The 14,077-nt window shown below is 44.6% G+C and overlaps 1 protein-coding gene across 1 annotated transcript in view; it reads right to left on the bottom strand.

The window, feature by feature from the left end:
* The window catches only part of NDUFA9 (NADH:ubiquinone oxidoreductase subunit A9), a 178,155-nt gene extending 164,343 nt beyond the window's left edge, over positions 1-13,812 (bottom strand). Inside the window, exon 1 of the mRNA XM_078673981.1 lies at positions 13,680-13,812. Within this exon, the coding sequence (XP_078530107.1) occupies positions 13,680-13,731 (52 nt within the window). The 5' untranslated portion in view covers positions 13,732-13,812. The remainder of the gene's footprint in view (positions 1-13,679) is intronic.
* Between the last annotated feature and the right edge of the window lie 265 nt (positions 13,813-14,077).

The following is a 14,077-nucleotide window of genomic DNA, read 5'->3' as shown; positions in this document are numbered from 1 at the left end:
CCAACAGTATGAAGCCCTGGCTCTGAAGTTGGACACGGTGGCTATTGATGTCAACCTCATTCGAGCTGATTTGGCCAAGACGAACGAGAAGGTGAAGTCATTGGACCTAAAGACGTCCAGCCTAACCACGGATGTGTCCGACTTACAAACAGAAGTGCGCAACCTTCGATCTGCTAATGACTTTTTTGCTCGTCGCTTGGAGGATTTTGAAGGCCGTGCACGCGCAACAACGTGCGTATTATTGGGGTCCCGGAAGATTCTAGTTCACTTGCCACAGATCTTCGAGTGGAGGACCTCATTCTTAATCATCTTGTACCCAAGGGCCTGAGTAAGTTCTTTGCCATCGAACGTGCACACAGAGTGCCAGGGGTACAGGCGAAGCCCGGTTTTCCCCCAGTCCAATTATTGCTCGGATTTTCAACTTCAGAGATCGTGACGCCATTCTGCAGGCGGCACGGACAAGCGGCCCTACGCAGTTCGAGAACGCTGCTGTGAACTTCTATCCGGACTTTTCCCAATCGGTCCAGAAACAACGAATGGGATTTCAAGGGGTGAAACGGCGACTAAGAGACATGGAACTAAAATACGCTATGTTATTCCCGGCTCGACTGCGTGTTGAATATGACAATCGCACATTCTTCTTTGTCAGACCTGAGGAAGCGAGTGACTGGTTGGACACTTTGCCGGCTCGCCGTGCTGGTCAGGAATGTGCTGGTGGTGCTGAGGGGGGACTGATGGACCAAGAATGATTATGGTGCCTGTGTCCGGAACACTGTTCAACGTATCCAGCTGAGGCTCATTGACTTCCTTGATCATTCCATTCGTACTTGGGAGGTAGCGGGGATGGCGGGACCCCTTTCCTCCTCTGGGGTCTTCTTTGTGTAGATTAGTTCTTTGTAATTGTCAGGGCGACAGGCACGCTGCAAATTGGGGTGGCTTTCAAGTCGGTGCAGGGTGGGGGGTAGTTGTGTTGGGGAACTTTGGGGGGGGGTTATGTTCTGGAATTGTTTGTCTGGATGGGGGGTAGGGGGTTGAGGGTATTATGCTGGAATGTGAATGGGTTGGGGGATCGTATAAAGAGAGGGGTGGTTATGCAGCTGCTACGGCGCCTTTCGCCTGATGTCGTTTTGCTACAGGAGACACACTTGATATGAAATACTTGTCACGCTCTTAATAGACGGGGTTATCGTCTTGCTGCCCATTCTGGATTTACAACTAGTTCTAGAGGAGTGGGTATTTTGCTCAGAGTTTCCCTCCCCCTCGAGGTGGACGATGTGATCCTTGATGCCAGGGGTCGATATGTTGCACTTGTTGGGCGGTGGGAGGGAAAATCAATCTCGTTGGTGTCGGTGTATGTCCCTCCGGGCTTACAATCCACGACATTTACGGATCTGGGGCGGATGGTTCTAGGTCTCCCGGAGGGTGTTTTGATACTGGGTGGGGATTTTAACTCCGTCATTTCTGGCAGAATAGACCGCTACCCGCCCCGGGACCTTCCTGCTGCGCAATCCTGGTTGGGTGACTTCCTGGAAACATTGGGACTTATAGATTGTTGGAGACTAATGCATCCAGAGCAAACACAGTTTACTTTCCATTCGGGAGCTCATGATAGTCTTTCTAGATTGGATTATATCCTGATACCGGCTGCCCTGTCCCCCTCGATTGGAGAGATTAAACACTTGGCCCGGGGTATATCAGATCATTCCCCTATTTGGTTTCATTTTAATTTTAACATCGGCGCCTGGTATCTTCTTAACCCTAAGACTCGCACTGAATTAATTAAATCATTTGATCTGTATTTTACTGAGAATGCTGGTTCTGTATCCTCACCTGTTTCGTTATGGGAAGCTTTTAAGACTGTGATCAGGGGACTGGCATTGTCTTTGGTGGGGTGTGCAAAGAAATGTAAGAATGAGGCCATTGTTCAGCTCGAGACGGAAATCACAGACCTGGAGACTGCATTGGAACGAGAGGTCACTCGAGAGGCATTACATGTCCTCCGCCTTAAACAATTAGAAGATAAAACTCTGGTTACTGATGCGGCAAAGATGATGAGTAGGGACCAGCAGGGACGGCTATATGATGTGGGTGATAAAGCAGGAAAATTGATTGCCTGGCTGGACAGAAGGGAGAGAGCGAGTCGAGTGGTTCCGGTGGTTGAGAAATGTGGTGGTGTGCGTGTAACGGACCCTGTTGAAATTGTTGAATGCTTTGCTGATTATTTTCGAAAGGTCTATACCTTGGTGTCTGACAGGCCCGAGGAGGATTCGCAGTTGTTGTTTCGAGATATAGCACTTCCATGTTTGTCGGAATCGGATCGGGACTGTTTGGATGCCACGCCCTCTGTGGATGAGGTGGCTCTCGCGCTGCGCTCCATTCATTCCGGCAAAGCTCTGGGTCCCAACGGCTTTCCTATTGAACTGTATAAATTGCGCCCTGATACTCTAGCTCCCTATCTCCGTGATATGTTTTTGGCTGCGCGAGATAGTGGCTCCCTCCCTAGAGATCAGCGTCTTGCTACCATTGTGGTGATCCATAAGGAGGGCAAGCCAAGGGATCTTTGCTCGTCTTATAGACCCATTTCATACTTAAATGCGGAGCCTAAGATCCTCGCCAAACTACTTGCTAATCGTCTGATTACGGTTATTAGGGACATGATTCATCCGGATCAATCGGGTTTTATCCCGCACCGTGACACGTCATTAAATTTGCGACGTTTGCATGGTGTTCTCGCGAGGGCCCCGACGCTGCGTGAACCGGCCATCTTGGCGTCCTTAGACGCCACGATGGCCTTTGATACAATCGAATGGTCTTATCTCTGGGCGGTACTCGCCAAGTTTGGATTCGGCGCTGGTTTTATTGGTTGGGTTAAACTCCTGTATGAAACGCCACTGGCACAGGTGGTGGTCAATGGCCGTGTCTCCGTGCCTTTTGCTCTTGGGAGGGGCACGCGGCAGGGTTGTCCGCTGTCCCCGCTCCTCTTTGCTTTGGCGTTGGAGCCACTCGCCGCTTGGCTACGGTGGGAGCCTTCGCTGAAGGGTATACGTTGGACGTCGGAATTTGAAGATCGCATTTCCTTATACGCGGATGATATTTTACTGTACCTCACCTCTCCCCAAAAATCGCTCAACGTATTGTTTGACGTACTTAACTCCTTCGGGAAGAACTCGGGCCTTATCATTAATTGGTCGAAATCCTACATTTATGTACTTGCGGGTGATGTCCCTCGTTTGCCGCGGGGGCTGTCCCATCCAGTTGTCGCAGTCTGGCCTTAAGTACTTGGGTGTGTTCATCTCGTTGGATCCGGCGGTTCGCTATGAACGCAATTTACTCCCCCCGCTTCAAAGGTTGCGCTCCGATGTAGCGCGTTGGCGTAAATTACCGTTATCTCCCCTAGGGCGTGCGGCTCTTTTTAAAATGATGTCCTTACCGCGGTTCCTATACGCACTTCAGAATAGTTTCGATGTCATCCCGTCTAAATATTTTCGGGAAGTAGAATCGTTGCAGAGACAATTAATATGGGACGGACGTTCCCGCATCGCTCTTCCAAAGTTGACACTTCCCTGGTATGATGGCGGTATAGCGCTTCCGGATATTCGTCGGTATTATTGGGCCTCCCACCTTGCTGCCATCAACCACGGGATGTATGGCCCGGCGTTGAACCCAGCATTTGAAATGGATAAGTGGCTGCTCCCGGGTGGTGATTACTACAGGGCGCTTTATTCGGGACCCTAGCGTTCACAACTCTCGGGACCCACCGCTATAGCCGTGCGGGTATGGCATAGCGCAACGGCGGCTATGGGCTGGAGTGATAAAATAACTGGTGCGACTCCGCTCTATGCCTCTGCGAAGTTGGGTGGCCTGTGGCGGACGAAGGGATTTGATAAATAGGACACTATAGGTATTAGTAAGGTGCGTGATCTCTGGGTTAAAGGAGAGGTGAAGACCTTCTCGGATCTGCAAGTAGAGTACAAGCTGAGTGACAGGGAAAAATGTTGTTATATCCAGGTGCGCCATGCTCTGAACTCTGTGTTGCCAGTGGGTAGTGATATTCCGGAATCCTCCCCCCTTGAAGATCGTATACTAGACGGTCATGTGCCAGACAGTACTATCTCATTGTTCTATAAGAAAATGATTAATGACCGATCGAGTCTGCTTGATCACCTTCGTGCAGCTTGGATTGCTGATGGTATTGAACTTGATGATGAGGACTGGCAGTCCGCAATCTCCTCTCCCAGGGAGGTGGCGATTCCAGCCCGCCTCCGTCTGGTCAACTCAAGATCCTCCACAGAATCTATGTCACCGGTCCCCGTCTGATCCATATGGGCTACTCCACAGATGGCATGTGTAGGCGTGGGTGTGGTCTCTTTGGCACCTATCTCCATATCATATGGGAATGCCCTGAGGTGGTGCGATATTGGAAGCGCATACATGAGGTGATGGATGAAGTAACAGGTGTTGTGATGATGCCGGAAGCCCGGCAATGTTTATTGAATGTGTGGGGTCCGAATGATTATGACGTGTCGCAGCTTCGGTGGGTGACTCTTGCCAATATGGTTGCGAAGAGGGATATTGCACAGTTGTGGGGGTCCCCGAGGCCGCCTACAGTGACTGCTTGGAAAGAGAGTCTGGACTGGTGCATGTTCAGAGAGAAGACAATGTATATGGCAAGAGGCAGACCCAAAAAATGGGGGAAGATTTGGGACCAGTGGAACTCATACCGTGGAGATATCTGTACACCCCCACTCACTGCAATTCCTAGTCCTTCCCAGTCGCCCTGACCACATTCCTTCTAGCTGTGGTGTATTGTGTGGTTCATATGCAATTCTACCTTTGGCACCCTCCCCTCATCTGTATTCGAAAATTCTTTCTCCTGTTGTCATGTATCTCCCGTCCTCCTTGAGCGCAGACCTAATGGCTGTATTATTGCTGTATTGCCTTGCTTGTATGTTTGATGTGTGGTTTCCTTTTGTTTTATATAATAAAAAGTAAAAAAAATAAAAAATGGTGTGACGAAAGCCTCAAGTTCTTGGGTTAACAAATGAGGATTGACCTTGACCGGAAGATAGGTCCAATGTCAAGAAGTGTCTTGCCCTTTCAAGAGAACACATCTCAGTAATAGTATGAAGTGAATAATGATCAACCACTACCGCTTTGTTGAGCTCTTGCAAGTAAATGCACAGCCTAGCCTCATCATTGGCCTTGCGAGCCATGACAACCGTAGAAACCCACTCTGTGGCTTCCCATTTGAATAATACCAAACTCACTCTATGGCTTCCCATTCGAATAATACCATTCTTTAAAAGCAAATGTTTGTCCAGCTCAGCCCTCATACTTTCTCTGACCAATAGGGGGAAAATTCTAAATTTTGCCACTTTGGGAATAGCTCCAAACGTATGTTTTATTTGATGGACGTAATTCCCGAGACAGCTTAATTTCTAATTAAATACTTCTGGAACCTTCTGACCCAAACTTCACAACCCCCACTCACCATCTTAACAGCCGGTAACTATTAAGCATACAAAGGCAGTTTCATTTGGATCCAAATACACATATCATTCAAACTGGATAAACCAGCTAAAGATTCTCCTTTCATAGAAACATACATTTTCCCAGGGATAATCCTTCCCTTGAAATCAATTGTGCACCATAAATAACCCAAAAGATCAATAGTCTCTCCCTCATAACCTTTCGGCTTAATGTCAGGCTTCAGCAAGCCAACTTTACCTAACAGATGCTGTTCATAAAATTCCTTTGAAATGAGAGTGATCTTAGCCCCCCCATCGGCCTACCCCACCTCCAAATCAAAAAGCAGGTCTACTGACTCATTGATTAATACTTTCCAACGGGCCTTTATTCACATGTTCCTTTACCTGAAGAATACTGACATCTTCAACAGATTTCTCATAGATGTCCACTTCCCTGACTTTCTTTTGCTCTTTGCTTGATCTGCAACACTTTGAGATATGACCCTTCTTCCCACAGCTGCTACATGTGACCTTCCACCCCTGACACTCTTTAAAATGTGCCATATGACCAAAGTTACCACATTTGCCTTGAAAACTTTTGAAGTTGGACATTTGAGTCACAACAGTGGTTTTATCGGATTTACTCTTGATAGACTTGTCAGAAGATTTGTCACTCACTTCCTTAACTACATCTCCATCACCTTTTCCCAAAGAATTGTCTTTGCGTATAGTATCCACACAGGCTTTCGAATGCTCATGCATTTTCAGCATGGTGATACATTATTTTTAGTGAAGGATTGACCTTTTGCCATAACCTATCCTTAGGTTTGTCAATAATACAGCCCAACATCAGTTGATCCCTAAGCCTTTCCTCTTAAGTCCCTCCAAAACAACATGTGGATGCTAATTTACACAATATAGGAATGTACTGCTCGATAGACTCCTCCAGTCTTTGCATTCTCCTGCCAAAGTAATATCGTTCTAGCACCATACTAACTTTGGGGACATAATGCTAATCCATTTTTCTATTGCAAATCTCATTCATTCAAGGCAGAAGCTTCATTGTCCGGAAGTTCAGAGAGATGTTCAAACACCTCCTGACCTTTGGAACCCAAACAATGCATAAACAAATAAGACTTTCTTTAAGCACTCAGAGAAGTGCCACATACTCTAGCATAGTGCACAAAAACTTTCTACCACTGTAACCCAGGAATAGGAAGGTCACCCGGAGAAGACCAAAAGAACGGCAGAGCAGTAACATTCTGCATTTTGAATCACCAGCTATACCCCCTGTGAGATGTACATAGATTCCACACAAATGGAAGACTGCAGGACGTCCTTCCCTCATAAAAGATGTGTGCATAAATAACCAACACGAAGACAGGATTATTGCAAGCACATACACTCTTTGAGCTATGTGCATCAGCGCTGGGTATCGACAACACACTGCAAAACAAAACGATTGGTGAATTAAGAACGAGACAGTCTTATGAAATAGCAAATGTAACTATGAAGAAATCATCACTGGTAATGCTGTGCATATCAGTGTGTCTGTGAAATGATGCGAGTACAGTGGCAGGCTGTTAACAGGGAATGTTGGTAAAAGTACTTACAAGGGAAGCACTAACCAAAGTATGTCATCTAAGCAGGGCACAAGGCAGACCAATGGCAGCAATAATGTAAACAGAGTGTTTAGCGAGTCTAGCCCCACTAATAATCCAGACGTTTTACACCTCCCACCCGCCTCCGCCCCATATGTGATTGTTCTAAGTGGCGTCCCTGCGCTTAGAGAGGGACTCCTGGTCGAATTTGCAAAATAGGTCGGTAGACTGGCACCATAAACATAAAATTTTGACCGACATAGAAGGGAGGATATAATCATCGCCAGGAGAGTAGGGTGGGTTGGACCCTCAAACAAATGTATGGAGGGGGATTGCATTGTCCTAAATTTTAGAAGGCCCCAGCTGGTTTGTCACCTTTTATCTGTTACTGATGAGACATTTAACCCCCAACTAACATTAGTACACTCCCTCTGGCTACTTTTACATGCCACCGTTAACCCCAAATAGAGGCATTAGAACAGCTATCCCCCTATCGAATAATTACCAAGTCTTCTCTAGTTTGGATTTGCAAGATTGACCATCAAACATGCTATCCGTTGTAGATGTTAGTGACACGCCAACCCAAAACACACTAATCAGACCTAACTGTGCTCAAGGGAGGACAGATTTAGTAAAAAGTGACAATGGAGGTAGCCTGATTGTATTGAGCTGGAACGTGGCAGGTCTCCGAACAAATCGTGATAACACAGAATGGGTAAATTTAATAAGGGAATATGATATTCTCATGTGCCAGGAAACCTGGGCCACTGAAGATCTATATATTGAAGGTTTTCATTGTTTTAGCGTGCTATTCCAAACACCTAGGATGTGAAGAGCATCGGGAGGATTGTTTATGGGGATTAACGTGGCAGCCGGGGGAAGTTTCAAGGTAATCGCAACTCATAGTTTAGATTATCAGGCTGTATTGTTTAAAAGAGGGATCCACTTTTATTTGATACATTTTTATAATAACGATTTTCAGTCAGTTCCATACAAGAGCTTTATAAAGCTTTTCGATTTTATTTCAGATTAGGATAACCAATCTAATAACGGGGACCTCTTGGGTATAGTAGTGGGGGGTGATTTCAATGCTAAAATTAATGAAATGGAATCTAATGAGGGAACAGCTTATTTTGCACAATCTATAAGCAAAGGTAGAGAACTCGAACGTTTGACTAAATCGCATAACTTATCCAACATTATGGACTTGGTCGTAGGGTCAACCACGACCAATCATCCAACTTATAGGGGAAGGAGGTGTAGATCCATAATTGATTACATTTTTGGATGCCCTCTGATTGAAAAACAGTTGGTCTCTGCCGAAGTCGTACCCTCTGACTTCGGAGACCACAACCCCATTAAGGTAATGATATACCCAGCCCAACGGCCGATCTTTTAGGCCGAATGTGGGGCTGCAAACTTAGTAGTATCAACTGATAACTAAAGATTGTGCTGGAAGGGGGCGGATAATTCGGAAACTTTTAGGAAACTGGTAAAGGATAATATGCCTCTTATTGATTCCTGCCTCTCATTAGAATCACCATCAGCGCAGATAATTGAGGATTTTGGGAAGATCTGTCAGACGATCAAATCCATCCTCTAAACACCCTCCATTCATAGATGGTTTAACCATGATTGTTCCCAAGCGAATAGGAACTTACGTAGGGCATTAGCTACCACCCGAGATGCTCAATAGGAGTCAAACAGGCTAGAAAGGAATATAAGGAGGTTATCAGATGTAGGAAGAATGAACTCCTGAGGGAACGATGGGACAAATTGTCCGAGGCTGCAAGTTTAAAAAATGGTAATATCTTCGGGGTGGCGGTCAGGGAAGTCCGTTCTATGGGCCAAGTCTCTGACCCCGATTAGCTGCAATATTGCTAGCGATGCATGGGTTGATCATTTTTCAGCTATTTTTTCCAGTCCATCTCCATGTGAATCAACCTTCAACCCAGGTAACCCAATACCTATACACCCAATACCTATACACATAAGCATTTCAGAAGTAGTGGAAGTGATTAATAACAGTTTAGGCAATAAAGCGCCAGGCCCAGGCGGACTCCATATCGACCTAATTAAGTGGAACCTGGCCTTCTGGGCCCTGCTGCTTTTGAATATTTTCAATAACCTGACATTGGCAAAGATACCTGAGACTTGAGCTAAAAGTATAATAGTCCTGATCTTTAAGAAGGGAGATAGATCTCTTCCGTGTAACTACCGACCTATCCCCCTAATAGACAATACCCTCAAAATCCTAGGAAGAGTCTTGTATAATAAAATTGTGCATTGGACAGAAGCAAACGACATCCTAGATCCATGCCAGTTGGGCTTTAGGGGTAAGGTAGGAACCAAGGAACAATGCCTCAACCTAAACCTAATTATTGGTAAATACGCTATTGCAAAGAGGTCCCCTGTCTACAAGGCTTTCATGGATTTGTCCACAGCCTTTGACCTAGTCAACAGGTCAAGGCTGTGGGCAATCCTTTTGGCTGGTGGATTGAACGAAACTATGGTAAATTTTCTGCCATATTTGCAGAGAGACCTCAAGGCCCAAGTAAGGATTGGGGCGGGTGGAGAGATTTCGGGGCCTATCGATATTGGCAGGGGGGGGTCAGAAAAGGATACGTGTTGGCCCCCCTGCTTTTTATTATATATATTAACGGCCTCAATGCCTCTCTGAAATTGGCTACTGAAGACGTCCCATATATTAACAAACAGCCCATCCCAGTGTTGCTTAATGCAGACGATGTGGTTCTTATAGGCCGTACTTCAAATTCACTGCGTCTTCTTATCCAAAATTGTAACATTTAGATGAAAAATTAGACCTGCGGGTAATTTTAAGAAATCTTTTTTAATGAGCAGTGGCCCGGGGAAGCATGACATAGTCCCGATTACAATAGATGGCCAAAAACTGACATTGGTAAGATCTTTCGTTTATTTAGGATTGGCCTTTGCTGCGAACGGCTCCTGGAGTGAGCATTTAGCTCACGCCAGGAGCAAGTTCTCAAAGGCCACCAACTCAATCTTAAGATTACCCCGTCCAAAGACCACGGGTGCACTTTTAGCTGTACAGAAAATTTATAAACTTCAGTGCACCCCGGTGGCCACATACGGCGCCGAGATCTGGGGAACGGTCAACTGTGCTGTAATCCAGCAGGAAGAAAATAGTTTTTGCAGAAAATTATTGAACATCCCAATTGCTACACCCAATATATATGTCGCAAAGAGCTCAATATTAATTTATAACTGATTTTATTCGGGCACGTCCGGCACTTATGTGGGTTGCAGTGTGGAGAACGAAGCGGCATCCTTGACACAGCTGATTATTAAGGACTGTTTACGCTGTGACAAGGGCTTAGAAATCCCATGGCTAAGCGGTGTGCTGAGTAGTTTGCGCAGTATAAATAGAGAAAGTTTTTTCCGGGACCCCACACTAGCAGCTTCAGTGGCAATAAAGGAACTGCAGAACACTTTGTACTCCCTATATAATAATGAGCGGGAGGTGGTTGAGACCAGGAAATCAACTGTGCGTAACTACATGGCTATTGAACAATATTGCGATCCACTTCACACGTATTTGACCTAACCAATGAGCCATTGGGAAACAAGCCTACTGTTCCGACTAAGAGCTGGCACAATTCGATTTGCACTTTGCGTCCCACTTGGTTATAGCCCAAATTTGAATTTTAACTTGTGTTCTTGTGATGGGAGGAGTGAGCAAACTATTATGCATTTTATATTTTTTTGCAAACATTACATCAAATATTCTAAGCAGTTTTTTTATATCCTTATTTTAATTTAAGAAGACCAATTACCCTGGAGGCAGCGTACCGATTAATGGCAGATTTAGATGATGTTGAACTTATCTTTCGCACTGGCACTTTCTTAAAAACTGCAATAAGGGCGCGGAGATCTATGATGGACCTCTGACACTGCATGATATAATCTGTGAATTGTTTTTAACAATTATATATACTGATATGATGGATAGTTTTGCACAAGGCACTTTGAAAACTTGTATATTGAATTTTAATTTTTTGTATTAACCACTGTGATGTATTTGTGTTTTGTGTGCTTTTATGGGTACTATTGTATCCGAATAAAGTTGAACTGAACTGATACCAACGTGTGAAATCGACCTTTGCAACAGTCGCGTGTAAAGGTTAGCCCACAATTTTCAGAACCATTCATGATACGGACCAATCGGCTTGCGTTAAAAAGGACCGCGTCAACCAATGAGGTTTACCGGCAGCACTTAAGCTACGTCCTGGTGCTTCCCTTGACCAACATGGCCGCTCGCTCAAAATAACTAATTCCTATAGACTACAACTTAGTTACTCCTACTTCTATGGAGGTCTAAATTCAGCGGTTATGATAAGCACGTCTCTCTGATGCTCAAGAGACTTACTTTTAAATTTTCCTTTAAATTACGATAAACGAGGCATTTCTCTCAGTACCAATATGGCCGCCAAGCACTCCATAACCAAACAACACTGGCCGGGCAGTTGTTTATCAAACACCCGCCCTGTTCATCACGGCCAGGTGTACACAATTTCCTGTATAATCATGGGGATGGGGGAGGCAGAGTGAGAATCCTTTCAGTCTCCGTAGTTAACACGTGCGTGCGTAAGTCATTTTTTGTATTGTGCACCCTCCACCAGGAGGTTTTGCCTTAGGTTTAAGGCAGTAGTGATCGTGGAAAGTGGGGGGTTCAGTGGTGGTATCGTTATTAAAAGTCCGGACAGCCAGACAAAGTCCTACCTGTACCAATTAGGTATTGTATTTTTAACATCACTTGTATATACATTTCTTCACATATTGATAGCAACATAGTGAGTGACTGAGGGATCATACTCTGTCCTGACGAAAAAGCAAAAAGCATCTCTAGCTTCGAAACATGTTGACACCTTAAGGAGAATACGCACATTCCTAGTGTGATCTCTCCGACTACACGTTTTTTAACAATACCAGCCTATTACCAAATAAAGTTTTTTTGAAACCATAAGGCCAGGTATTTTTAGCATCACTTTTCATTCACCCCTGACCCTTTTTCACTCATAACAGATACACCTCACATAGCACTTACAAATAATCAGTGCTCCAGCATAGTCGCCAGTCGCAGCAGGCCCGGTCCCGCAGCGGGGCAGGAAGACCCCGATGATGAAGCATGACAACAAGGGCCCTTTTGGTGTGTGAGGGGTATTTTAGCAAACTTTGTGTAGGCCTGACATTTCTAGACATACAACAATCCTCTTAGAGGTGGTTCCTTTTGTTTCATTAAACTTTGGTAAGAAATCTAATCTGACAATTAAAGTTGGTTTTGTGTGTGGGAAACTTAGAATTTCAATTTTATTTGCAGTGTTTTCGGCACACATGAAAAGCACGATTGCATTTCACACAGAATACGCTTACATTCGTTATACAGTAACACTATATATGATATAAAAAAAAATAGAAACCTTTTAAAATAATGACTAAAATCATAAAAAGCCCAGGCCCTAACTACACAGCTTTAAAAGCACAGGGCAGGGCCAGTATGCACCCCCTTTTGAAAGAGTTTTCTTCTCTGTTCCTAACTTCTTAAAAATCTTATAGTCCATATGCTTGCTTTCCCGGACAATTCACTTAAAAGGAAGAACATTTTCGGAACATGGAGAATACAGATGCTTCCTACATTTTAGGATTATGTATTGAATTAATTTACTGTCTTGTGGGTTATTGTTTTGTGCTTTCATTTTGTGTGAGGGCTATTGTATTTTAAACCTTTTTAGGGCAAAGGGCGTGTGCTAATGTGACATATGTGGTGCATACAATGCGCTTTGTGACACAGTACTATGAGCATTAAAGAAATTAATTGGTGGGTTGTAGTGCTGTGTTTTGGTGTACTCCTGGAACTCTCATATGTAAACTTATAGTTGGAATAAGTCGTTTGGATTGTCACCCACCTCTGTGCGGGTTCCTTACTCTTCCCACATGTACTCTACCCTGTCCTGTTTTCCATTGTAGTAGCAGTTTTACGTTTTTTCGACATGAATATAGTACTTCAGGTACAATAACGCAAATGCAAAAAAAAAAGCAGATATAGTGCAGAGATCGAAAGTGTCCTAGGTCCATACGTTAGTAGCTCATCCAGTCCGGATTTTTCTTTTAAAGTCGAGGGTGTCTTCCCGTTTATTCCATAAGAAGATCAGCACTACAAGTTCTGGAAAGCAGAGCAAACAGTTTAACTGGATAAGCTACTCAGCCACTAACTTGAAAAACTTCAGAGCTCTTCTGATGGGCTACTCACGCTTTGTAAATGACACAACAAGCGATCTCATAAGGTTTTCTCATGCTCACGCATCCGATTTTAGGAGGCATGACCTGCCGAACAGAGGAGCGGCTACACCTAAATCGCTGTTCTTCTTTCAAAGGTCAAGCGCACTCCCTGACAGTAATCTGGGGGCTACGTACGGAATATCAGTGGAACTTGTAAGTGTTGCTAGCAGATCCTTGGAAACACCAAATAACAGCAAAATTATTTCATTGTGCTTTCATCACAGTCGCGGAACCTGGCACAGGGTACTCGTTTCATTTCCGAGGCTTGCAGCTTTTATCCACAGTGACCTACCTGATATGTGTAGGGCACGGGTAGCCCTGTAGCAGAGGGACACCGACGCCATCTTCTTCCGGCCCAGAATGCACCTCAAGAACTAGAACGGACAGAACGAATAGCCTCCGATGTTTTACATTTAAAGACCGACGATGCGCGTCTGTCGTCAGTGGCGGCCATCTTGGAGCGGCTATTAACGCTAGTAATTTTAGCAGTAAACAGTAATAGTATGTGCCCTTTTATTTTAATTTCTCTCCACATGTATTCAAAAGCGGAACATATTACCCATTTAGAAGGAACAACACTGATGTTTTGTATACGACCGCTTGATAACAATATACTGCTAAAACTCGATCATAATTATTTATATAACGAGTAGAATGTGAACATACACATTCTTCTGTACAACAAACAGG

The sequence above is a fragment of the Lissotriton helveticus genome, chromosome 1_1, assembly GCF_964261635.1.
Source record: "Lissotriton helveticus chromosome 1_1, aLisHel1.1, whole genome shotgun sequence".
Taxonomy (NCBI): Eukaryota; Metazoa; Chordata; class Amphibia; order Caudata; family Salamandridae; genus Lissotriton; species Lissotriton helveticus.
Note: the sequence above shows the minus strand (reverse complement) of the source record. Positions and strands in the feature narration are given on the sequence as shown.